The sequence below is a fragment of the Galeopterus variegatus genome, unplaced genomic scaffold, assembly GCF_000696425.1.
Source record: "Galeopterus variegatus unplaced genomic scaffold, G_variegatus-3.0.2 Scaffold4707, whole genome shotgun sequence".
In the NCBI taxonomy this organism is placed as follows: domain Eukaryota; kingdom Metazoa; phylum Chordata; class Mammalia; order Dermoptera; family Cynocephalidae; genus Galeopterus; species Galeopterus variegatus.
In genome coordinates, this window is record NW_007730818.1 from 1 (window position 1) to 26,258 (window position 26,258).

General features: G+C 43.6%; 2 protein-coding genes across 2 annotated transcripts in view; one reads left to right on the plus strand and one right to left on the minus strand.

Annotated features, from left to right (window-relative positions):
• Positions 1-1,447: 1,447 nt before the first annotated feature.
• On the plus strand, positions 1,448-16,699 carry LOC103603623 (S-adenosylmethionine mitochondrial carrier protein; the record flags this gene model as incomplete). Its single annotated transcript, XM_008588177.1, has 6 exons — positions 1,448-1,517; positions 7,938-8,002; positions 8,955-9,028; positions 14,378-14,559; positions 16,261-16,361; positions 16,491-16,699. Coding segments are annotated over 4 exons (327 nt in total), but the record flags the coding sequence as incomplete, so codon positions are not given.
• The window catches only part of LRIG1 (leucine-rich repeats and immunoglobulin-like domains 1), a 119,789-nt gene continuing 108,992 nt past the window's right edge, over positions 15,462-26,258 (minus strand). The window contains exons 14-22 of the mRNA XM_008588178.1: positions 25,878-25,905; positions 24,302-24,622; positions 22,229-22,510; positions 21,237-21,656; positions 20,642-20,767; positions 18,253-18,399; positions 17,365-17,646; positions 16,449-17,264; positions 15,462-16,319 (exon numbers count right to left, since the gene is read on the minus strand). Coding sequence (XP_008586400.1) covers positions 17,005-17,264; positions 17,365-17,646; positions 18,253-18,399; positions 20,642-20,767; positions 21,237-21,656; positions 22,229-22,510; positions 24,302-24,622; positions 25,878-25,905 — 1,866 coding nt within the window. The 3' untranslated portion in view covers positions 15,462-16,319; positions 16,449-17,004. The remainder of the gene's footprint in view (positions 16,320-16,448; positions 17,265-17,364; positions 17,647-18,252; positions 18,400-20,641; positions 20,768-21,236; positions 21,657-22,228; positions 22,511-24,301; positions 24,623-25,877; positions 25,906-26,258) is intronic.

The window sequence follows — 26,258 nt, forward strand, 5'->3', positions numbered from 1 at the left end:
GGCGCAACACCGAGGGTTGCGATCCCGTTACCGGTTAGTAAAAAAGACAAAAAGGAAAAAACAAAACAAAACAAAACAAAACAAACAAAAAATCATTTAGGGCCAGCCCGTGGCTCACTCGGGAGAGTGCGGTGCTAATAACACCAAGGCCACGGGTTCGGATCCCATATAGGGATGGCCGGTTTGCTCACTGGGTGAGCGTGGTGCTAACAACACCAAGTCAAGGGTTAAGATCCCCTTACCGGACATCTTTTAAAAAAAAAATGAAAAAAATGAAAAAAAAAAAAGGAATGGACTATCGATATCTGCATGATATAGATGAATGATAAAATAATTCTGAATGAAAGAAGCCAGTTTAAAAAAAATTAATGTATGATTACATTTGTGAAAAATTCTAGAAAAGATAAAACTAGCCTATAATATAGAGACAGAAAGATCAGATTACTTAGGGATAGCAAGGAAGGGCAGGAAAGAAAGGACACAAGAGAACTTTTTTTTACACAGAGACACCTTTTTTGGGTCATGGATGAATTCAGTATCTTAATTGTGGCCATGATTTTGTGTGTGTGTATGTGTGTGTGCTTGTGTGAAAACTTATTAAATTGCATACTCTAAATGTGTGTGGCTTATTGGATGTTAATTATACCTCACTAAAGCTAAGAAAAAAAAATTGTGCAGGCTCTGCTGTTAGAAAGCCTGGTTCAAAGATGGATAATAGGACCCGACTCTTAGGGTGGCGGTTGTGAGAACTGTGGGTTTAAATATATGATCAGAGATAAGACCAGTGCCTTATTCAGCACTGTTCACCATTTCATGTGACTTTATTTCGTCCCCCACTAGATCATAAACTCGTGGTGAGCAAGGCACCATGTCTTTGCCATCATTTTGCTCAGTTTGAAACTTGGTATGGATATTTGGATAATCCTCAATATATTACATGAACAGTACAAAAAATGTTTTGACAAATTTAAAATTAATACTTAGGTAACAGAATTAGCATCCTTCAAACGTGAATATGCATAAGGATTTTAAAAAGAACTGAGGAATTTGGTGTTCTGTATTCTGGACTAATTTGTGAATTATGGTACTTACATATTTAGAATTATAGGGGAAATATTTAAAAATATTTCATCATCTTAAAGATATAGTATCATTATTTTTATCTGTGTATGTATGATACGTGCACACACACACGTATGTGTGTGTGTATCATACTTACTCCCTGAAAATTGTTTCCTTTGAGCACTCTAATGTAGCTATCACCCTTGTTTCTTTGACTTATTTTAGAATGCAGTTAAGTCCTTGGGAAAGTCACTTATGTCATCAGTGAAGAATGCCACCAAAATAGCTTCTCACTTAAGTTCCCATCCCCAGAGTTAACTCACAGGAGGTTCCGATAAATTCAAATATTTAATAACTTGTATTTTTTTTTTCTCCTTAAACACAGGCCCTCTGGTCCTGGCGGCAGGATCATGTGGTGGATTCTTGGCAGTCAGCAGTCTGTGGAGCTTTTGCAGGTGCAAAGGATTATATTATACTGGGAAAGACCAAAGAGGGGGAGAAAAATGTGAAAATATTAGCGATGCAAAAACAACATTCTTTGGAAATTCCGGATTGTTTAGATGAAGAGAGCTCCACTAGTTGTTTGAGAAAAAAAAGTGTCTTAGAAGAAAAACTGCTAAAAAGCTGTCTCCCTGAAAGACAACCAATTTGTTTTGACAAATTTTTTCTTTTTCTTTTTATCTTTATTAAAGACTTCACTCAGGCCCTTGGATTATCTTAAAGATGATTTATAAAGTTCTCTGTGGGAAGAGAGTTGCTGTGGGTGCAGGGCTAACTGTGCAGCTGTCTGCCTTGAGCTGTGCCGGAGGTTTAAGCACTTTCTGCAGAAAGCAGTGATTCACGGTTTGTGTGACATGTTTGACAGCACTGTCGATTAACTAGTGTCAGGAGAGCAGAGGCTACTCCACAACTCACTGAAGGCTAAACCACACTGTGTAGAAAATATGGCCATTTAAACATCTGGGCATTTTCTAGACATTAAAGCAAGAGCAAAGTGACAATATGCAATATTATGTTATCCATCACTGAGTCATATGAATTTTCCAGTGAGCTTTTAATGAGAACTCAGCTGCTTTAACGAATCTATAAGTGATGCATTTTTAAAGCCCATAAGAGAAATATATATATATTTTTTTTGTTACAAAGAAAGGTAAATTAGAATTACAGTTGAAAACAAGTGAAAATTTGTCAGACAATTGTAAACTGTTTAGATGTAAAACCAGTAAACTGAAAGATAGGTAGGTTTAGGGTATCAATTTTATTGGAAAATAGTTCTTTTCGAATTTGTTTAATGGTTGTGGGGTTGGGTTTTTTGTTGTAGTTATTAGGAAAACAAAATATACATTTCGTAGGATTCTTTATTAATAATTAAACCCATTTGGCTTATAGAATTGATCATCAAAAATAAGAATCTTGCCTCTAGACATGAAACTAATCCAGACTGATTATGATGGGTAATTGTTTCCACATGACACATACTCATTAGTTGTGTTAAATAAGTAGGTGGTCCTGATTAGTTTTCCAGAGGTTAGGCGTCTTTATTCTCCAATCCCTAAGAGAAATGTGCAGTTTTGTTGACTCCCTCTTGGATCCTGGGGAGTGAGCATTATGGAAATTTAGTCATCCTGGATAGGGAAGGCTACTTCTTAAAGTTAACAATACTATACACAACTTTCAGTGTTGAAGTAAGAACCTATATCTTCTGATCCCATTCCTTAAATAGCTCAAGCAAAGATTTGCTTGCAGATACATTGTTACTATTAAGGAATTCTGCATTCATTAGTTACTTTTTCTGAATACTACTCTGTAATAGGCCCTAAGCACTAACTTTGCCAGGAGGGACAGAAGGAAACTTTGTCAGGCATCTGCCATATGTGGTGGGAACGTACTGTTCAGGCCCCTTCAGTGAAGGTGGCCCTCCTGAGGAGCAGCATCATAGCCTGAGCTCCACTGACACCAGAAGTGACACTGGGATGCGGAGAGGGGAGTGAGTTGCCCGAAGTCACACGTCTAGCGCAGGCTGAGCTGTATGACTTATAAGGTTGGCAAGTCTCTGGTCTGCTTCCATCTCAGGAGTGAGACCTTGGAGGCTTTCTGAGCGCCAGTTTCCTTACCTGTAACATGGTAGCAACCATTCCTATCTTAAGGGATTAAGTGAGATAATGTATGTGTTAGTACTTTGTAGTCTGTCAAATCAAACAGATGTAAAGAGTTATTACTCTTTCAATAAGAACCACCAGCGCCCAGAAAGTGATAAGCTGTTATCACAATCATTCGTCTTCTCAGTTACACTGAAAGAATACTATCCTATTAATAAAGTTACTATACAGAAAAATCTCCTCTTACAGCTTGTAGCTTTTTAAATTTCTCCAATACAATGATCTTATTTTTTCAGCTGAGGTTCTAATAAGTTCGAGGAGTTTGTCCAAAGCCTTCAAAGAAACCCATTGTCAGTAGATCCATATATATTTTGCAAAAGATAAATACATTTCTTGTTTATATCCTTTTTTGTTTTGAAATTTTATGTGGCACAAATGTTGATCCAGAGGAACAAGGTTCCTATTTTAAAACGTTTCTGAGGGATAAACATCACTTGAAAATATTCCAAATTGTGAAAAAGTGCTATTCTGTAAGGGTTTGTTGCAGCACAGCACTACACAGTATGGAGAAATGAATAATGACTTGCCATGTTGGGCAGCCCCTTTAAGGGGATAAACATCACTTGAAAATATTCCAAATTGTGAAAAAGTGCTATTCTGTAAGGGTTTGTTGCAACACAGCACTACACAGTATGGAGAAATGAATAATGACTTGCCATGTTGGGCAGCCCCTTTAAGGCGCGTACACGCTGCACTTACAGACTCTCTGCCCTTACATGGCCATAAAGGCAGCGATAAAACTTGCCCTAAACTCAGAAATCAGATTTCTCATGCCTGTGTGTGTTTCCAAGTTTAAATTGGCTAAATCATTGCAGATCAACTACTCTCTGTGCCGTTCCTGGCAGTCTTCCTTGCCCATGCTTGTTTTATAAACTACTTGGCACAAATATCCAAAAATGTTTTTTGAGACTGAAGGTGTTGATGGCTTGTCATGCTTAGAAATTCCCTTGGCTTCTGGTCAGGGGTTAAACTAGGGGGGAAGAAAGGACATTGCCAACTTCCTTATTTCAAGTTAACTTCTAAACATAAAAGTATAATGCAGTCTAAGTAAGACATTTGCTACTGTAGTTATCCTCGTACTCTAGTATTTTTTGATCAATTTCTTGTAATAAACACCTGCTTACATTCTCTAAGAGAGGTGAGGTGGGTAGGGAGAGAGAGCTCTCAGTCTCCTCATGGGCTTGAAATTCTAGAATAGGGCGAAGGATTATTTGGGTAACAAATGAGAAGGCCTGACACAAGCGTTTAAAACACAAGCAAAAAGGCATTTGTTGTTGTCGTGGAAGTCTTCCACACCTGGATGCTTGTTGGGAGATCACGCAGAGGAGGGGCGGGCAGGCACTGTTGTTCCTCCCTGACCGTCAGGAGAGCAGGGCCTGGAGAAGCAGCAAGTGGCAGCACGGCCCCCAGGGCTGGGCTGGGGCTTCCCTACTGCTGCCCCACCAGCTGCTCGGCTGCTCCTCAGGCGTGACAGCGCCAGACCTGTTGTAGGAAGGTGGCTGCTTCGCCTGTGAGAGCATAAAGAATCTGCATTTGTTCCCCAAGGAAATGTGAGATGTGGTTTTATAATAAGTCGTTTCCCCTGAAGCTAGTCCTTCAAAGCAGTTAGCCTAACGTTTAGTCAAAACCTAACTCTAGTGAAGACCATAGAAGATGGTTTCACATGTGATTTGAACACTAAAGCAGCCTATAGTTGCTGTAGCAAATAATTATTTTCTGTCTGATATGTTAGCATGTTCCTTGTATTTATTACCAGTAGCTTACAGTTCCCTTAAAACATAGAACATAACTACATTTTAACAGAAATTTCAGGTCCCTACCTCTTCCCCACTCTGGCCAGTTATTCTACTATATTATCTTCACAAGTCCTTCTTGTAGCCTTATAAAAAAAACATTGTGAGATCTGTGAATTAAGGAAATCTTTGCTATTTGAGGACATTCAAATTGGTTTATCAATAACTTACATTAGTACAGTTTCCATCATGGCAGTAAAATTAGGACCTATGTAAGCATATGTGTTTCTGTCTCTCACTTCTGTTCATATTATCTTCACAAAACATAAATCTCTAAGAGAATATTGGCAGACATCCACAGTAAAGGAATGGTTAACTTTTGCTAATGGCTAAAATAAGTTTGATTTGAAGTATTCAAATTTATTATATGTCCCTTGTCAATTTTTAGGTCTTTTTAATTGGTTTAAGATAGCTTGTGAACATTTCCACATAGGAAAATGCATTTTAACAGTCCTGCAAGTTTTAATTTGTCTTATCCTGTATGAAAGCCGTCATGCAGTGGAAAGACTACTACTACTGGAGTCAAGATACACGTGACTTTGAGTGCCAGCTCCATCCTGGGCAAGTCTATTGTAGAATGGGAACAGTAATACCTATGCAAGTGAGAGAAAATAATCAATGAGTGCCTAGTGCATTCCTGGCATGCCAGATATGGAGTGAGTACAGCACAGATATTAGCTTCTACCTTCATCTTCCCTCCCTTTTGGAGGATGAGTTGAAATTTTCAATCTGGAAAAACTATAGACACTTGTCCAAAGCACCCATTAAGCATTTTTGAGTGCCTCCTGTGTGTGCTAGGCAAGATTTATGAAGAAAACCACTCATTGTCTCTGCCCACCCAGGAAAGAGCTAATTACTTTGAGCACTACTGCGAGCCAGGCGCTATTCTAGACACTTTGCGTAGACCCATTTAATCCCTGTGTAGTATCACTATTTGAATTTTATAGATGAAAAACTGAGGCCACTAGAAGACCAGTGGCCAAGAGCTCTGGTTCTGGAGTCAGAATTAAGATCAAGTCTCAACCCTGCACTCACTCTTTCTAGGAGTTATTAGCCTATATAAGCTTCTGTTTTCCCACCTGTAGCGTAGAGTCATAGGACTATCTACCTCATGAGCTACTTTAACTAGAGAATAAATCATTTACCTAAAGCCAGTCAAGTGGTAGAGCAGGGATTTAAGCCTTGGTCTTTCTGACTCCAGGGAAGGGTTCTTTTGGGCTGGCCGGTTGCTCAGTTGGTTAGAGCACGGTATTGATAATGCCAAGGTCCAGGGTTCGATCCCTGTTGCTGGCCAGCCACAAAAACAACAGCAAAAAAGAAGGGTTCTTTCAGGCCAGAACCTGCTAGACCTTGCTGCTGGTGAGGGAAACAAAATCAGATGTAATATTTCAGGGTGGGAAGTTTGAGATAATGTTTGTTGCCTTTCTTTCCTTCTCCCTTTTCCTTTCTGAGGATTTTTTTTTTTTTTTTGATGGATGTATGTGAAGCTTTCCTGGACTGTGTTCTATAATTAAAGTATATTTACTCTTCTAGTGCAGAATATGTGGTTAAGAAAAAATTAAAAGAGGATTTCAGGACTGGGTCCACCAAATTTTTAAATACCCCAAGTTCAGCAAGTCTCTGAATTTCAGGCAACCTTTGAATTTGAAACAAAGCATTTCACATATTTGTAATCCACAGGTGGCGAAAAGGGGATTCTAATATTCATGTTAATTGATGCTCCCTAGCCCTAAGGGGTGTGACATTTATGGGTAACCAAAAATGGAACACAAAAGCATAAATAGGTGTACCTTTTAAAAAGTCAGTGTCATCATAAATGTTACCATATGGCGGAGGTTCCGTGCAATGATCTTATTTCAGCAACATATTTAGAAAGATATTTGGCAGAGATCAAATAGCCTTCTTGTTCACAAGCCACAAAAGTTGGAAAGTTGTGCTATTTTTGGAGCACCCTTCACACACACATGTTGTGTTCAGCCCTTGTAAAACTGCCTCTTTCCCCCTGAGCTCGTGGAAGCTGAGTCTTTTGAAAGACCTTTAGAATTTACTGTTTCTATCTCCTTAGGGCCTCTTGGGGTTTAGAATAGATCTCCGTATCATATTAAGTACAATACTGACACCATAAACTGTCGTTTGCATTAACAAAAACAAAGTTCAATTTCTCTATCCATCGATACAGACCCTTTTAAAATCTGTGGGCAATTTGGCCGTCACGATATTCAGAGAAAGAGAATATGAGAGAAAAGGTAGGAAGGAAGCCATCAGGCAGTATGCCTGTTGAAGCAAGACTGACTCTAAGAAGATGCAGAAGAGAGCTTAGAAATGTAGTGACTCTAACTGGCCTGTTACCTGGAGCCTGTGAAATACAGTAAGCTTTTCTCTTAACTTGAAGAATCCAGCCCTTTACACCAAAAATCCCCAGTGATTCATGTGTTTCTATTTGCCCATTTTTCTATGTGCAGAGCATAAATGATGGAAGCATTTTGGAGTCAGTTTAAAGAACAGTGGTCCAAAGAAAGGCACGGCTGCCCTGAAGCATTAGGAGCAGCGTGTCTCGCATTTTGAGAGTGGGTGTCTAGCCATGTACACATATGTCATGTACGTGTTCAGATCAGTTTATTAGTTTGCTAGTCCTTGAAAGAGCAAGATATATTGCGGTGGTGCCCTCTCCCTTTTTTTTTGCCTGAGTGGTTAAAGCATTATCTTAAACCTTTACGCAATTCTGTATCACTGCAAGAGAAATAAGCATGTAGACAAAGATTTTGCATGTGTGCGTCCTATTCCTGAATCAGTCAAGTGTACATAATGACAAAGAAGTGATTTTGGCAAAGTTATGAGGAATTATAAAATAAAAATTATAAGATTATCATATGGTACAGTACAGAGTATCTCACTTGCATGTTGGATATTCTTATATGCACAGGTGGGTTTGCAGCTGCAGTTACCACACCTCTGGATGTGGCAAAAACAAGAATTATGTTGGCAAAGGTAAGTGGTAAAGAAATGTCACATAGACATAGCAGATGCTTGTATCTTTTAGTGCCAGGACTTATAGGTTTGTAAAGTGAGTAAAGGTGGTCTAGCACTTACCTATAATAGCACCTACACTGCCTGTGGATAAAACCGACATCGATAGAACAATATCCACAGTAATCACTGTGACCAGTGTCTATATAGCATTTGCCATTTCAAAATCACTTTTACCTACGTTATGTAAATAAGTAGGTCCTCTGCCTGGAATAATCTGTATGTTTACTACTGACAAACCTGAGGCCCAGAGGGGTTGGGGCTAGCTTCATGCCATGCAGCAAGTAAGCTGTAGGCTCTGAACTTAGGTCATGCCTGTCCTTAATTGGATGCGTTAGGGCAGTGGTCAGAACTGTTACAAAATTTTGTTTAAAAAAAAAAAAACTAGGGTTCAAAGAATGCCACACATATTACATATCTGGACTAAAACTATTTTTAAAAAGTCCTATCCTTGTGGAAAAGTACAGAATTCTAGTATATAAGTCGGCAGGACAAAACCTAAGAATGTTGATCATGTTTTAAATTGCACATGGTACTCTTCGTTAAATGTGTTTATTAGCTAACTTAGGCAAGTTTCATCAGTACCATTGATACTGATTACTTGCCATGCTTCTCAGATCAAGTCATGTTGCTTTCCGTCTTTTTCCTGCTACACGGTTGTATCTCACTAATCTGGGTGAGCTCTGAAAAGCAGCTTCCCCTGTGGCATAGGCCACATCACTGCTTGCCCACGTGTCTGAATGTGATCACTTCTGGGTGAGCGAGAGCCAGGTTCTGATTGCGAAGGAACTCCCCATTCTGAAACTGTGTCCTAGATAAGGGTGCTAGGAGGTCACACACCTGAGGGGGTCTGAGAGCCGGCTGAAGTTGGGGAGGCTCAGAAGATAATGGGTTTCTCTGTCTTTTCATGCAGGCTGGTTCCAGCACTGCGAGTGGGAACGTGTTCTCTGCCCTGCACGAGGTCTGGCGGTCACAGGGGCTGGCAGGGTAAGGACAGGAGGGGATGCTTAACTGTATTTCCTTCCTCTACCAGCCTCATACTGGATGGTACCTTTCCTTTCTTCTGCTTATTTTCTGGTCAGGGTCTCTTTCTTTATATTGTACAAAATGTTATATTTGATGTTGTATGTGTGAAATAGTACAGTACAATCAAATTGATGCAGTACTGTAGCTGGGTGCTTCTTGGCCATGTCCATCTTGATGTTGGATGACATTCACATGTGTGCCCTCAGCAGGGTCTGGGCTGCAGCACTGATAAAGTAGGCTTCTAGTTACACAGTGCAGAAATGCAAGGGAATGAGGGTAACACTTAGAAGAAAGCATTTGTGGTTTGGGTACTTTTAACTATTATTAGTAACAAAGTACTTTCAACATACAGTGCACACCACCTCCATTGAGAATCAATTGAGAACATTGTCCTGTATTATTTGCCAAGTGCCTCAGACGTCTAGCTTCAAGCCCTAAACTCTCCTCAAGATGTTATTTGAATAGCGCTTTTACAACATAAACTTGCAAAGCTGTCTAAACGTTGGGATCTTACAGATAGGTGAAGTTATGATTTTCTCTTTCGAATCATCTACCAGTGATTTTCCTGGAGAGCAAAGCAGCAAGCTTCTTGTGGACAGAGTAGTGTAGGCACCACTACTAGTGTAGGCACAGGCTGGTGTCAGCAGCAGGGCTGCAGGGCACTGAGCAGAGGCCCCTTAGTGTCGTGGTTCTAGCTCATCCCTCATCCCCGTGCTGAGTTGGATTGCTTATCTGATTGTCGTTTTTGTGTGCATTTGGCAGTTGTAATTAGTTTTGATAGTCTGCGTACATGAAGCAGGAAAGTCAGGCCCCAGTTAAGGTTTTTCTAGAACAGCCCCATCCTCAATTTCCAACTGGCAGTTTGAAAAGTAGGTAACATTGAATGGTTTTGTTGAATGTGACAACTCTGATGGATTGATGTCTAGATGCATTGATGTCTCAATGTCTTAATGTCCTGATGCAAGAGCATGGGCAGGACAGAGTGACAGTATGTGTGCCTCTTATGGCTACTGATTGTGAGGAGGTAAGAACCTGTTTGCTCATATCTGAGGCACATTCGTTCTGATACCAGTTCCACCGTGAGCAAAGCAATGGTGTGAGAAAGAAATGAGTTCTGAATTTACCTATTTAGTAACAGATAAAAGTTTCAAGTAGCAGGTAAAGTGTGTTTCACATAGTGATTGGGCCGCATACACACAGAAGTTGCATGCAGTAGCTTTTTCAGACTATAAAGTCAAACTGCCAAATTCTACTGTCTTATTTGTTTGAATATAGTAAATGTGTTAGATTCTGTGGCAACTATTGGTCAGACCTCTGCTCTGTGGAACTGATGCAGAGCTGCAGGCCATCTGCCTTTCTTGAGAAAGTGGTGATAGTGGGGATGGCAAGATCGACTGGCAGAACCGTGACCACCAAGCTGGTGGAGAAGGAATTATCTTGAATAGACAACATAAACTTGCAAAGCTGTCTAAACGTTGGGATCTTACAGATAGGTGAAGTTATGATTTTCTCTTTCGAATCATCTACCAGTGATTTTCCTGGAGAGCAAAGCAGCAAGCTTCTTGTGGACAGAGTAGTGTAGGCACCACTACTAGTGTAGGCACAGGCTGGTGTCAGCAGCAGGGCTGCAGGGCACTGAGCAGAGGCCCCTTAGTGTCGTGGTTCTAGCTCATCCCTCATCCCCGTGCTGACTTGGATTGCTTATCTTATTGTCGTTTTTGTGTGCATTTGGCAGTTGTAATTAGTTTTGATAGTCTGCATACATGAAGCAGGAAAGTCAGGCCCCAGTTAAGGTTTTTCTAGAACAGCCCCATCCTCAATTTCCAACTGGCAGTTTGAAAAGTAGGTAACATTGAATGGTTTTGTTGAATGTGACAACTCTGATGGATTGATGTCTAGATGCATTGATGTCTCAATGTCTTAATGTCCTGATGCAAGAGCATGGGCAGGACAGAGTGACAGTATGTGTGCCTCTTATGGCTACTGATTGTGAGGAGGTAAGAACCTGTTTGCTCATATCTGAGGCACATTCGTTCTGATACCAGTTCCACCGTGAGCAAAGCAATGGTGTGAGAAAGAAATGAGTTCTGAATTTACCTATTTAGTAACAGATAAAAGTTTCAAGTAGCAGGTAAAGTGTGTTTCACATAGTGATTGGGCCGCATACACACAGAAGTTGCATGCAGTAGCTTTTTCAGACTATAAAGTCAAACTGCCAAATTCTACTGTCTTATTTGTTTGAATATAGTAAATGTGTTAGATTCTGTGGCAACTATTGGTCAGACCTCTGCTCTGTGGAACTGATGCAGAGCTGCAGGCCATCTGCCTTTCTTGAGAAAGTGGTGATAGTGGGGATGGCAAGATCGACTGGCAGAACCGTGACCACCAAGCTGGTGGAGAAGGAATTATCTTGAATAGACGTGGCCTGGATGTGGCATATATTGTACTTGACATTATAAAACTAAGCAGTGCCAGAATTACAGGCAGAAGAGGGGTGTTATAAACAGGCCAATGTTCTCTGTCCCCACCGTCAGTCCTGAAAAGGTCATTTGATTTTTTACTTCTGAAACTCTTGGGCTCTAGTTAGTACATGCAACATAGTCTTTAGCAGAGTATTCCAGGCAGCAAAGGTTGTCACTTGAGAAATAACAGTTTTAATTAGCCCTCTTATTAATGTGATAAAGAACAACAAATAATTTGACCAAAAAAAGAGGTAACAAAACAGAACAACCCTCCCCATCAGGGTAGCTGTTCTGAGCAGTGGCCCAAGGCATCCTCAGTGCAGATGGTGTCCCTGCCTGCTTCCTCTGGTTTCCAGGCACAGTCACTGCTATCTCCTGTCTCCATCTCTGAATACATACTGTGCTAAGTTTACTAAATATTCGAGTTTCCTGACAGTTACCATTTCCCCACCTTGTATGGAGGGAGGGGTGCCCCATGGGGTAAACTCAGGTGGTGACCACTCTTGGCTCTCCGTGTTGGTTCACACAGGTGAAGACCCTGCCTGCTGCACGTTTAGTTTAGAACACAAAGTTCTTCAAAAAGTTTATGGGAAGATTCATATTGTCTTTTAATTCTATCTTTCCATGAAGTTTTTGAAATACTCTCGTATATGCTCTTTGGCAAATTGGTTTCCCCTAAATAAAAGTACCACAGGCTTATTTGATTCAGTCTGACAGCCGGGAAGCAATGGGAAGCCTGTTTCTCCTAGATTGCTCCTTCCTACTTTTCTTCTGCTCATCAACTGGCTTTTTGTTTTTCCTAACTGTGCCCTTTATGTAGTAACTGCTCCTGCCATGAGCACCCCCTTTGTGCCGGGCCCCAGGCTGAATGCTGTACATTTGCTGTCTCATCTGATCTGTGCTCTTTAGAACATGGCCCTTCTCCACTCCGAAGCCTTTGCCTCTGCGTTTGGCTGGGGCACTCAGTGTACAAATTACTCTACTCTAAGGCTGTAATTAAGTTAATAGATTCAATTGTCATCTAGTGAAACCATAAACTGCTTCCATCTGCCTCTTGCCAGGAGCAGCTGAGCTCATTAGCAGGCGCAAGCTAAACAAGACACTGGCTCTTAGGACTCAGGAAGACAGTGAGGGAGGGAGAATTCTGTGGCCAGTGTCTTCCACAGCTGATCTTCTGTGGGCCTCCCTTCCAGCACCCTTCTCTTTGTAGTGTAGGGGAGGCCAGGACAAGGGGCATCAAGGCAGTAACTTATGACGTTCTGCCCTCACCAACCACCTCATGCAAAAACAATCTGCATAATGCTGGGCTGAACAACTTTTTCCTTACCAAGGGTATTTTGGTCTTCTATAGATTTTTCATGTTTTTTTCTAGACATGAAAAAGAGGTTCTTAATTTTATGTGTAGTATTTCACTTAATAATTTCTGTCCTTAGTCAGCTAAATAAAAAGGGTCTCACAAAACTATCCTGAAGTCCCTCATTTTCCTCCGAGGTGCTGAGTGCTGCACAGAGGGAGGCTAGTTGACCTCTCCCAGCAGTGACGCAGAAGGAAGCAGCCCAGCGCTGTGAGCTGTCCAGCAGGATTGCCTTCCGGTCAGATTGCTCACTGAGCCACCACTTGGCTTATCCTGGAGGTTTTCCCCCTACCTTAAAGGATACACAACTCCTGTTGGCATAACTTGACCGTTTTCAGTTTTTTTCCCTGGACTTGGTCCAAAGTCTTTCACTAGTATCTCCACTAGCTCTGATTTGTAACTTTGTTTTTCTGCTTATAGAAGTAATACTCTTGGTAAAAAGGTTCAAATGTTATAGAAATCTGGGCAGGGACTGTCCCCTGGAATCCTACCCCCCAAAGAAAGCAATCATTCATAGTTGAGGACACCACCATCCATGTTTTTCAGACATGCAGTCAAATATACATACAGCTCTGGGACTTGACTTTAAAACCTGTTGTAAATTTTTTATGTTGATACCTATGGACTGCATCGTGTTGCCAGCTTCATAGTCCCCTGTGTTTATACTGTACTGTAACTTGCATGACCAGAGGGGAGGCTTTTGCAGTTTTTCTTGCCTCAGCAATCCCTCTATGAACATCTTTGAATCCGTGCATAGCTATGGGAGGGTTTGTAAACAACGAATCCCAGTTTATGTTCCCAGTGACATTGTTCCTTTACTTTGCATTTCTTTGAGTATCCCCAAGTTGCAACTTGGCAGGTCACCAGCCTTCTGCAGTGCTGGGGACTGAGCATGTGTGGAAGTGCTGCTCTTTCTAAGCTGTGCCCCTTCACCTTTCATGTTCTCAGACAAAAAGAAAATGGAGTCCGTGGAGATGTGATTCCTTTTCGTGGCATCACATTTGTGGGTCTCTAAGGACAGAATGTGACTGAGTCACTGGGAGGAGCAGCAGAGTAGTCAGAAAGTCTCCTTGTCCTTCCTGAACTCCCAGAGCTCCCCTTCGACCTCTGGGTGGGGAAGTGCCCTCCAGCCTTACCCAGGATTCAGGCCTTTGACTCCTTTTTTAAAAACTTGATTCTATCATCTCTAAGAGGAAAACAACGGTCCAAAAGTGTTAGAGAACTATTGTTGGGATAAAGTCACTACTTGATTGTGAGTGTTCACAAGAGAGCTGTTTGGTATTTGACCACTTTAGCTGACAAACAGCTGGGCTTAAACTTCAACAAGCCTACTTGGGAATGTAATTTAGTGCCATTCTAAAAGGAAAAAACACATTTCAAGTGCTGTGCGGGGCTTAATGAGCAGGGTCTGATGAGTTGAGCAAGCTGTGGGAATTAGAATTTAACCTGTTTTTACACAAACAAACATCTTTCCTCTTGTCTTTCTTCCCCTAGATTATTTGCAGGTGTCTTCCCTCGAATGGCAGCAATCAGTCTGGGAGGTTTCATCTTTCTAGGTGCTTATGACCAGACGCGCGGCTTGCTATTGGAAGTTGGCAGAAAGAGTCCGTGATGCAGAGGCAGCCTCCCATCTACGGCTCTCAAGAAAGGGGACTGCTCGAGAACCCTCCCTTCTGGTGAGCAGCTGTTCGGCGCCAGTGCTAAAGTCCAGATTTGCTAAGACTACGAACTTGAGAATGTGTCGCCCATGGTACAGGCTGGCTGGAATGAAGTCATCAGCCTAAATGCCAGAAAGTTAAGAAAGAGAGAAAAACTATGTCTAGGGTAGTACTCTGAACAATTTTCTCAGAACCCCTGAATAAATAACTTTGGGGATGCGGAGGCCAGGCCCTTCAGGAGCTCTCATTTGTTCTCTATCTGATCTTCATTTCCTGCCGCCTGATGGTGGATTCAGCAGAAGGTTATAATTTTAAAAAAACGGCTAGATTGAGAGGAGGAGGGAGCCGTGGGGAAAAAGTTGTGTATGTGGGTGTTTCTCCCGCAGGTTAACTCCTCTGTGTGAGGTTATAGCTTTATTTAACAAGAATGAACTACAGGTGCATAGCAAGCATTCTTTCTGGGTAACCAGGCTGCTGTTTTTAATTACCCTCAGATTTCACCTATAAAAACATGCGATTGTATTATTTTACAGAGAAGCATCCGACAACCCGTGTGTTGTGTGAGAGAAAGTTAGCTGTGGCTCAGGTGACTGGGTGGGGCCACCGAGTCATACCGCACTGTTCTATTTCAGGCTGAAAGGAAGGCCTGAGCTAGCTTTGCACTGTCTGCTCAAGTTTTAGGCTCAACATTGGAAGCCGAAGGCATGAAATAGAAAGGTCACCAGATTTTGAGCTTGACTAACTAGCTCCAGGTGTAGAAAAATGGAGGGAAATCTCAGGAATCCAGCAGTGTTGTGTCTTCCCTGGAGCAACAGTATATAAGTCTGCTTTGCCTCAATTTTTTTCCTTGTTGGGAGAAAAAAGATAATCTGGAATTAAGTGGGATGAATGTAAGTAGAAGAACAACCCCAACCATACACTTAACATTTATAAATGAACCTTTATTAAAGACACTTCAATGCCATTTGTTAGACACTTCAATATTTTACATGTTTTTCAATGTACATTGTACCAAAATTTCTATAAATAAATAACTCTGTACATAAAAGTAATACTTCCTCTTTCACATTGCCTCTCAGAAGCAGCAAATTCACATATTTTGTGGAAGTAACATTAGTTCACTGTTGAGAACAAAAATTCTAAATGTGCTTTACCTTTTGGAACAGTGATGACGTCTGACAGTAAAATTTCACATCAGTAACCATTTTGTCAATGCCTCCCTTCAGCCTTTTGGCTAAAGGAACTTGCTTTCTGAGGTTTGAAGGACCTTGTTTGTTTCAATGTAATTGTTACTGAATTACACATTGGCACTCACAAGATGGTTAGTTATAGGTCTCAAAAGTGCAAATATACCCAGAACCCAGATCAAGGGCTAAATTTTGCACAGTCCGAGCCCAATTCCCTCTGTGCAAGGGAATGGCATGGACAGGCCTGCTCTGGATCCTCAGTAGAAATAAGCTAGCCCTGAAAAGTAAAGACTTTATCCTTTTTATCCCCCGAGGCCAATGTAATATTAATTATATTAGCAGAACTAAAAGACTGCTATTGAAAAATCCACAGGTACCAACACCAGCAGCCTCAAATAACAATTGGATGATACTGACAAGACCACATTTGCTTTTATCACCAAATGAGCTTCAGAGAAGGAAGAAAGGCATGCTTAATTGTTCCGATCGGTTGCTTGTGGTGGATTAACAACCCTCCTTCTATTCCTTAAAGAAACAACTTACACCTAAAAAGGAAGAGTGTCTCACTGCAACGGTGAATGACCTCTGCCCCTCTGAGCGCTACAAGAAAGTCTGCTGCGTGAGCATCCACACATAACAACCCTCCTTCTATTCCTTAAAGAAACAACTTACACCTAAAAAGGAAGAGTGTCTCACTGCAATGGTGAATGACCTCTGCCCCTCTGAGCGCTACAAGAAAGTCTGCTGCGTGAGCATCCACACATGGGCAACGCTGATATGAAGTTACTTCCGATGCAAATGAAGTCTGTCTGTGATGTAAAGCAGCCTAGGGGTCTGTCCTAGAAGTGCAATACAAATCCAAGGACTTCCCCTCCTTCCCAACACACCCAAAACTCCAGCCATGTAGTAAGGCACCAAAACTATTTCCCACCCCCCTCCAAAATTAAACAGCAACCTGATATGAAAAATAATATTGTCAAAATTGTGTAATTTTTTTCTGTTAACCATGCACTAAAGATTAAAATAGCCTCTGTAAAAGATATATAATATATAGGAAATCTCTGAAAACTCTTATGTACAACGGTATCAAATACTTTCTGCCTTTTGTACACTTGCATGTTCGTGCTTCAGATGCAAGGCCTCTGAACTACTAGTACTCCACATGGAAGTGAAAACTATATACACATCAGTGACGCTTGAACCCAAGCTGCCACACAGCCTCTCCTACCTCTCTTTCCTGTAGAGATTGGTGTGACAAGAGTGAGGTAGACAAAGCCTAGCTTTTTGTTGCCAACAACAGTGGCCCCCTCCGTTTCCCAGGGAGTTGTCCTGTCAGTGGTGTGGACTCAGGACTGGAGTCACATGTCTTGGGGAGGTGGCCATTGGAAACAAGCAAGTGCTGGGCTTCACTGGGGACATCAGGAAAGCCTGAGGAAGCTTCTGTGACCTCTGGATTGCCTGAAGTTAACATAGATGAAGGCTGTAGGTCTGTGGAGTCCGGGTCATACAACCTTGCTAAAGTCCAGGAAGAATCCCCTACGAGAAAAGAGAGGGCATGTCAGACCTTCCAGCCTGACCACTTAAGTGGCTCCTGATGTGCCAGCTAGCGACTCCTCAGAAGACAGTGAAAAGTTACCTTTTCCATCTCGACATGCCACTGGCTTTTTCAAGGACGTCAGTATTCTGTCGTGGTTACTGGGGTAGAGGGACCCCCTGCAGTCGGGGTGGGACCCATCAACAGTCCCACTGCTCGGATGAGGTGGAGAATGTTCTCGGTCACTTGGACTGGGCTCCTGGCCACTTAGTGTACTTGTCTGTGTACTGTCTCTGGACCCAGGCTGAGGATAGAAGGCTTGTTCCTTGGGGTAACTGGCCATGTCAGTGTTGCAGTCACTACAGACAACGGGGCCACTGTGTTCTGAAGGACAGAGCCAAAGACGGATTAGAGCCATCGCCACTGAAATCTCCCTCCCCACACAAGGAACAGGCTGCTTTGCTTCACTACCATAAAGTGAGAACCCTCTTTACACCCACTGCAACCCCCACCTCCCCTGCAAAGTACGTTCACAGAAACGACTTGGCAAACACCAAGCTGTTAATGAAGAATGGGGTCTTTCATGTTTAAATGTTCCAGATTAAGTTAATTTCATTCTCAGAGAATGGAGTCCTACTACTTTGATGGCAGAAAAAAAGAATCCCATTTGAATTAAGCAATGTTAAGAGTCTTCTGAATAATTAGAAATTTAGCCTCAAACAAGCCCTGGTGAAAAGGTACTGACTACAATGCTACATTTTATTTGGGCCTTGCCCCTTAAATTGCTTATAAATCCAGAAAATGCATATTCAAGCTCATCACACTGTTCTAGAATTGAGAGCTGGCCCAGAGCTTTCTGTTTTTGTATTAGATACCAAATTTGGAGATAGTCATAGACCAATAATGTTCTCCCCTGCCATTTAGTGAGTAGTAGGTCAACCCAAACTTTGATTTCAAGAAACTATTCTTCCCAGTGAAAGCATCTCATACCTGTCTTATGTGGACCAGGTGGCCCGTCGGCTTTGTCCGGCACTTTCCATGGCTCTTTAGTGAATCCAACGCAGAGCTTTGGCTGCCTGCATGTGATGCCGTGAGTGTCAACCTCTGGAAAGAGACTTGCGTCCCTTGGACAAACACCTGCAATAGATTCCCCACTATTAGACACTCTGGGCTTAGTAATTCACAGTAAGCCTTATGAAAGGAAGGGGCTGGTAGAATGGAGTCATTTTAAAGAAAATGTTCTTTAGAGTGGTAGAGGGTTGGGCTAACCAAGAGGTCCAGCAAAGAGCATGTTTTCTTTTTTTTTTTTTTAATTAAAAAAAAAAACATTTTTATAAACAATATGCTAATAATAAACAGAACTCATCTTTTTTTATTATTTTTAAAAAGATGACTGGTAAGGGGATCTTAACCCTTGACTTGGTGTTGTCAGCATTTTAATTAAAAAAAAAAACATTTTTATAAACAATATGCTAATAATAAACAGAACTCATCTTTTTTTATTATTTTTTTAAAAGATGACTGGTAAGGGGATCTTAACCCTTGACTTGGTGTTGTCAGCACCACACTCTCCAAAGTGAGCCACAGGCCAGCCCTAATAGAACTCATCTTTGCTCTATGCTTACCATAATTTACCAAACAATTGTATTTTAAAAGTCCTTTTATAACTAATTCAAATAGTAGTAGTAATTTAAAAATCATTTTTAAAATTCTGCAAATGGCTTATCCAAATCTAAGCCCTGCTATGGACTTATGCAGACTGGCAAGTGTATATTTCAAGGCTGTTCATTACTTTTTCAAATTTGATTCAAAGGGTAATTTTCTTTTTAATTGAGTCAGATTTGATTATACATATTCTTGGGGTTCAATGTTGACATGTTGACCAAATCAATATCACTAGCATATATAGTTACAAATTGTACTTATTCTTTATGCCCCTTGCCCAATCTCTCCCCCTCCCCCTCCCACCTCTGATAACCCTAGATTTCTTCTCTCCTTCTGAAAGAGTAATGGTTACTGTGTTGACTTGTTGCCTAGATGATCTGTACAATGCTGAAAGGTGTATTCAGGTCCCCCAGTATTATGTAGAGCAGATGCTTGTTCTGTCACTCTGGAATGGGCTTTGTAGAGACATCTTCTTTTCCTTGGTCTCTGCTGGTGACTCTTCTTGTGTCAATGCACTCCAGTGGTTGGTGGACCATCTGCAGAGTGGTTGTGGTGTCTAGCCACTTTCGTGGCAGCCATGGTTATTGTAGTGGCTATGGTGGGCCACCCCCATGGAGGTGATGTTTTTGGCATGCTCCTTGGTGCTGGCAGTGTGCCTGGTTGTGGGAGGGGGCTATGGTCCCCGGATCCATGACCCAGGACCCTGGGTGGGGCCAGAACTAGTTCTTTGCTTGCTTCTAAAGTGGGGGAACTTCCTGTGGGGACCAGTACTTGAGCTCTGTGGTTGAGGTAAATTGCTGCTTTGCTGCTGATTCTGTAGTGAAAGCTTTTTGTGCAGCTCAGGTTTTAATGGTTGACTTTATAGGTACTTCGTCTCTCCAGAGACCCAGTGCACCTGGGTTGTGTAGAAACTCTGATCCGGGCCTGAGTCTTGTCATCAAACTGCACCCCATGCAATTCTGCATTCCCAACCAGTCTCCTCTGAGTGGTCCTGCACTGATTGGGGTACGGGTCAGCTGTCCTTGCTGTGTTCTAGTGTTCTCCTGGGAGGACCGTTTCCCCCACCACCCGTGCTGCAAACACTTCCCATGGGACGGGCTGTGCGCTGATCCCTTGTGATGACTCCCTGGCCTCTGAGTGGCTCCTTTTTTTCAGTTGTCGAGGCTCCTTGCTCCTATTTGTGGGAGACAGTGATGCTGGGGACTGTCTATTCTGCCATCTTGACTGGAAGCCTCAAAGATCATGTTTTCTAATTCTACCTTCCCAAGCAGGTAGGCCTGTCTACACTGGGAGCCATGTTAAATGAGCAGTTCTCAGAGGATAAACTTTCTGCTCCAAGTATGTGCTGAGTCCTCCACTGTCGGAACTAGCTTGCTTTTGCGAGAGCTTTCTAATATGAGACTGGAAGACAGAACAGACCTGGCACTTCTCCTATACCAGGAATGGGTTGGTTTCATGACCTCTAATGTTCTTGGCAGCTTCCAGGCAGTCCTACCTTACCCTGACTGGGAGATGCTAAGCCCAGTACAGTGACTTCATGGGGATATACTTTAAAACCTTGCAGAATTTGCACAGATCAGGTCCAAAATAAAACAACAGAAGCCTTCAGTCACACAGCCCTCTAGTTCATCAAATGTGCCCCATCTAATGGCAGGCACCTGTGCTGAGGACACATTCACATCAGATCTCTGCTTCATGGTCATTGAGGCCTTACCATTGCTCTCAATGTGCCCATTGGCCTGATGGCCACCCTCGGTCCTGACCACAGTTTCTGGTCGGTCAGAAAGGGTCCCCTGAGAAGAGAGGTAGCTTGGAACATCTGGTGGCACGATGGTTTCATCTGCAAGGAAACAGGACAATGAAACACGAGGCAAGAAATGCAGACACTTACTCATCGTCAGGCCCAGAAACAGGATCCCCCAACAATGGCCATCAAGGCCGGGCAAGCCCTCCCCAAATCTGCTTGGCCTGACTTTAGGCCCAGGTATAAAAAACATGGCAGTTGGATGTCTGTGTCCACCATGTGCAACAAAGCATGTGCCCAGGACGCCTCTAAGGTACCAAGCAGCTAAAATGCTGCAGAGTTCACCATGCACCTTATCTGAGAGTATTCCCACTTAAAGTTCCTGAAAGTTAAAATGGGGTCAATGGGACTAAAGCCTCCACTGTCCAGAATGACACCACATTTCCAAAGGTTCCAGAGTTCTGAATAAACTAAAATTCTTGAAAAAGCTCTGGACCTGTCCTTGTTAACAAATGCCACTGCTTTTCCTCCTCCCTGCAGATCCCTTCTACCAGCAGGGCCTGACCTGTGTTGGTGACACTGTATTCCTCACTCTTCTTCCTGGTTTGGTAGATGATGCACACCCAGACCAGCGATGTCAGGACGATGCTGCACACCACGGCAATGGTGAAGATGCCCACGGTGGTCCCGTCCTTCCTGCAGCCAGGGGGAGGGACGATGCTCAGCTGGCTGTGAGCACGCTCTGTGCCCAGGGCATTGGACATCTCGCAGGTGTATCGGCCAGCATCCTCTGCCACCACGTTCTGCACGACGAGCAGCTGGTTGCCAGGAGTGAAGTGGTGCCGCTCGGTTAGGCTTAGTGGGCGGTCCCCCTTGAGCCAGGTGATGCGGGGCGGAGGGCTCCCGGTCGCTTTGCACTGGAGGGCCACCGTTTCTCCCACTGACACCATGCGGTCTTCCAAGGGTACCACCAAGGATGGGGTCTCTGCAGGAAGTCAGCAGACATCTTACAGTTATTCTGTGGGCCTCCCTTGCTACAGATCTGCCTTGTCTTCTGGATGAAGGACATACCAATGAAATGCCATCTGAGGTCATTTATCAGAGTGGCGAGCTTTTCAGAAGACCTAATACAATGACTCATTACCCTTTGGGGGTAGCTTTAACAAGGAGAATGAACTAACCTCTGGCCACAAAAGCCCCTATCATTCCCAAGCTGTCCTGTGACAGGCCTGTCTCTCTATTCTTGACCAAGACCCCATCCATCCTGCACGATTTGGAGGGCAGTTCTTATTTAGTGTTTTTTACCCAAGCCCTAATGAAGAAGATTCTTAATTCACTGGCTATTGAACAAGTGATTTCATCTCTTTCAAAAGGAAAAAAAATCAAGAAAAATCTCAGAAAGCAGCCCAAAATTCCAAAGTAGAAACAGCCCACTAGACTTACCCACCCCAGGCTCCACAGAGCAGTTTGAGAAACTTGCCTCCAAGGGCCAATGATATTTAAGAGTCTCTCTCTCTCTCACTCACACACACACACAGAGTTTACCAATAGCCGAACCTAAGACAGTCAGGGTGGCGTTGGCTGAAATGGAGCCAGCCGAGTTCTGGGCAGTACAGCTGTAAACCCCCATGTCATCTATTTTCACATCAGTGATGAAAAACACATCGTCATCCGGCATGACGTGCATGCGTCGCTCACGGGCAGCAGGGAAGTCGGTGCCCCCATCCTTTTGCCAGGCAATCTGGGGGTTAGGATGGCCAGTAGCAGCACATTCAAGGCGGGCCATGGTGCCAGTCCGGATGGCAATGTCGTGGGGCATTTTGGTGAATGATGGTAGCACTGGAAGATATATACATACAGGGTCAGGTTATGGGGCAGCAACATGGAAAGCCAGGGAACTCCTCTAAGCAAACAGACATTCCCTCCTCCTTCCCCACTGTGCCTGGGTGTCAGTTCACTACCTTCGTGCCAGTGTCTGCCCAAGACCACTACTGCCACTTTTGCTTCTCCCCACACAGGTGGGGCATCTCCATCAGCCTCTCCTTGTATCCCCTAGGCTGGCTAGAATCCCCTCAAGAGCAAGGGTTTTTAGGAGACATTTACCCTACTATGCCCTGTATGGTAATCAGTCCACACAGGGTTTGCCTGTGGGTGCTAGGGCCAGGTGCTTGCCTGCCTTAATTACCCACCAGGAGAGCCTGGGAAACAAAAATATCTGCTCCATCAAGATGGAGTTACAGGGCCGGCCCGGTGGCGCACTCGGTTGAGTGCAGTGCTTGGGCGTGTGGCGGCGCTCCCGCCGAGGGGTCGGATCCCATATAGAGACCGGTCCGCTCACTGGCTGAGCAGGGTGCGGGGGCGACACCGAGGGGTGCGATCCCGGTACCGGTCACGAAAAAAGACAAAAAAGAAAAAAGGAAAAAGAAAAAAAAGATGGAGTTACAGGGCCGGCCCGGTGGCGCACTCGGTTGAGTGCAGTGCTTGGGCGTGTGGCGGCGCTCCCGCCGAGGGGTCGGATCCCATATAGAGACCGGTCCGCTCACTGGCTGAGCAGGGTGCGGGTGCGACACCGAGGGTTGCGATCCCGTTACCGGTCACGAAAAAAGACAAAAAGGAAAAAAGGAGGAAAAAAAAAAAAGATGGAGTTACAGAGGGGAAGCTGGCAGGCCTCCACTATGGAGAAAGCAATGGGATGGTTATTCCCTCTTGGAGAAACTCGTCTGGACAGGTGGCGTGGGCCATGCTGCTGTATACACCCAGGCAGAGAGCATGCAGCTCACTAGCTTACTCAGCCCAAGTATTGACACCTGGACAGTGGTAAGCTTCCAGCCATGTGTCAGGCATTACTGCAGCTCCTATCAAGGTTACTTTTGCTGAGTCTTCAAGAAACAGTGGGGACTCCCTTAGAATAAGCCAGGACAACCCAGCCAAAGTGTGGTAAAGAATGTGTTTTTCTGTGGGGACTGAAAGAACACAGTGGATCCAGCACTTCTGATGACCCACAACCAACTCTTTCAAAGGAGTTGTTTAAGAATCAGGAAAATCTCATTAGGTTACTGGGGTGAAGCTATCTGCCCCTCTCCCTCTACCCCAAACATACAACAAACAGCAGTCCTGAAGAAAGCCACCTGGACACACTCTGGGGCTGCTTATAGAGTAAAAGAACACTGTCAACCACCCCAGCCCCCAGCAGGACATTGTGTCTGTCAAGCCATGTACTCACACCAGCCTTGCATTCCAAGCCTCGAGAGAGGTGGGGACCTGGCCCCGCCTAGGCTGGCCTCTAGCTCCAAGGCTGTGCCATGTACTGAAAAACAGCAGCTTCCCCAGGATTAGGGGATGCTTAGGATCTGGAAACCAGACATTTTGGTTTATGGAAGATAAACAGATGAAAATACAAGGCTTAGCTTTACAATTTCACTTAACATAATGACTGGATTTTTACGAGTCACCAAAAATAAAGAATCCATTAAGAATAACCCCTCAATCTGCAAAACTTGCTCTGGGGCAATCCAGGGAGGCTTGTGTGTCTCCTGTCTCAGTCATCTCTCTGTGGATACAAAGAGCAGTCAAGAGCGTGGTTCATAGGAATCTTGGTGCTAGAACAGAAAAAGGATGGCATTTCCATACCATTCACGGTGAGCCTGGCCTTGTGAGAGTAGGTGGAGCCAAAGTGGTTGGTGATGACACACTGGTAGCGGCCCTCATGCCCAAAAGTGACACGACGGAGGTGGAGGATGGTGGTGTACTCCATCACCTCCCCGTCCTGAGCACGGACGTGGGCGAAGTTCTCCATGTCGGCATTCGCCAAGACCTCATTGTCCTTCTTCCAGGCAAAGGTCATAGGGGAGCTGCTGCTGCTGGCCGCCGAACAAGTGAACCGGATGTCCTTTCCCACCACAGCCATGGTCGTTTCTGGCTGGGTGATGATCTGTGGCTTTGGGAAGTCATCTGGGGAGAGAAGGGCCAACTGTAAGCCACACAGGCTCTTAGTACCCACAAGGACCAGTTGCTGTTCAGGCTAACAAGAAATTGGGTCAGATACAGTGCAGGCACCAGATCTCTAATGGTCTCTGTGCATCCTCAGCTCCACCAGACAGAATAAGAGTCAAATCAGGGATATCAGGCCTCCTCCAATTATAAGTCCATGAGTAGTGGTCACCTTTATGATCACACTTTTTTTTTTCTTTTTTGTGACCAGTAAGGGGATCGCAACCCTTGGCTTGGTGTTGTCCGCACTGCACTCAGCCTGTGAGTGCACCGGCCATCCCTATATAGGATCCGAACCCATGGCGGCAGCGCCGCACTCTCCCGAATGAGCCACGGGGTCGGCCCTATGATCACACTTCTTGATTAGAAATTAATCCACCGGTACTCAGTCACCAACCCAACCTGCAGTTTACACAAAATACCCTTACACAGAGAGTCAGGTACCACCAGTCACAACTGCACAGACCTCACCCACAAACAGTACTCCAAAAGGAGTGGGGAATGAAGCACTTCCAGAATGTCAGAATAAGGACTTGCAAAAATCTGTACCTCTGTTAAAACATTAAAAACACCCACAAAAATAGCAACATCTTGTTAAGAAAAGTGAGCTTTGTGGTACTTTAATTTATCCTGAGTCCCCTTCCTTTCTCCCCAGCTCCTTGGCAGCCATGAAACCCAGCAGCCTCGCAACCACTGAGGAGGGGGGCACAATGGGTTTGAGCTCCCACAAAAGCCCCTTCCTCAGAGAATTGTTACTGTGTGACCTGGCAGCAACCTGGAAAGCCCCATTCAAAGAGTTTGCATTTGTTTAACCTGATGTAGTCTGCTCAGCAAAGGAAATCCTCTTCCCAGGGCATCTGATGGAAACGGTCAGCAGCCACTGTTTAACAGCACAGCTGTCTGAGGGGACAATACCAGCTGGAGCAAACAAGAGGGTGGCCCACAACAGGTGAATGAATGTCGATCAAGAGCTCTGAAAAGGTCCAATGTATTCCTGGGGATCTAGAAGGCCAACACACATGTTCAGGACTGTGTGCAGGCTAAGGAAAGACCTGAGGGGCCCTTGTTTCTCACCTGTGGCTGAGCTTGAGCTCTGCACAAACAGGAAGTGATGGCATACCCCACGCCACACGTACAGACCCTGGGTAAAGGATGGGACACTTGCTGGTTGGAGGGACTTATGGATGTCCAATCATTAGCTAACCATTAAGCTAACCAAGCAGGAACTTATGAGGCTGAACAGATTTTACAACATTTGTCCAGGAAAGGTCACTAAATAAACTGTAACAATAAACAGCAAAACCAATAAATCTCAAGGGAACAATATAAGGGGAGAATCTAATTTCCAAGGCTGTCACATTATTTTATGAAATGCCCAATTTTCAGCAAAAAATTATGAAACACTCAAACAGTCAATAGAAACTATCTCTGAAGAATCCCAGATCTTGGTCTTAATAAAGACTTTGAATCAGCTATTATAAATATATTCAAAGAACTAAAGGAAACAACATCTGAAAGAAAGCATGAGAAAACTTTCTTTACCCAATAGAGTATAACAAGAAAGAGACAGAAATTATAAAAATGAAGCAAACATAAA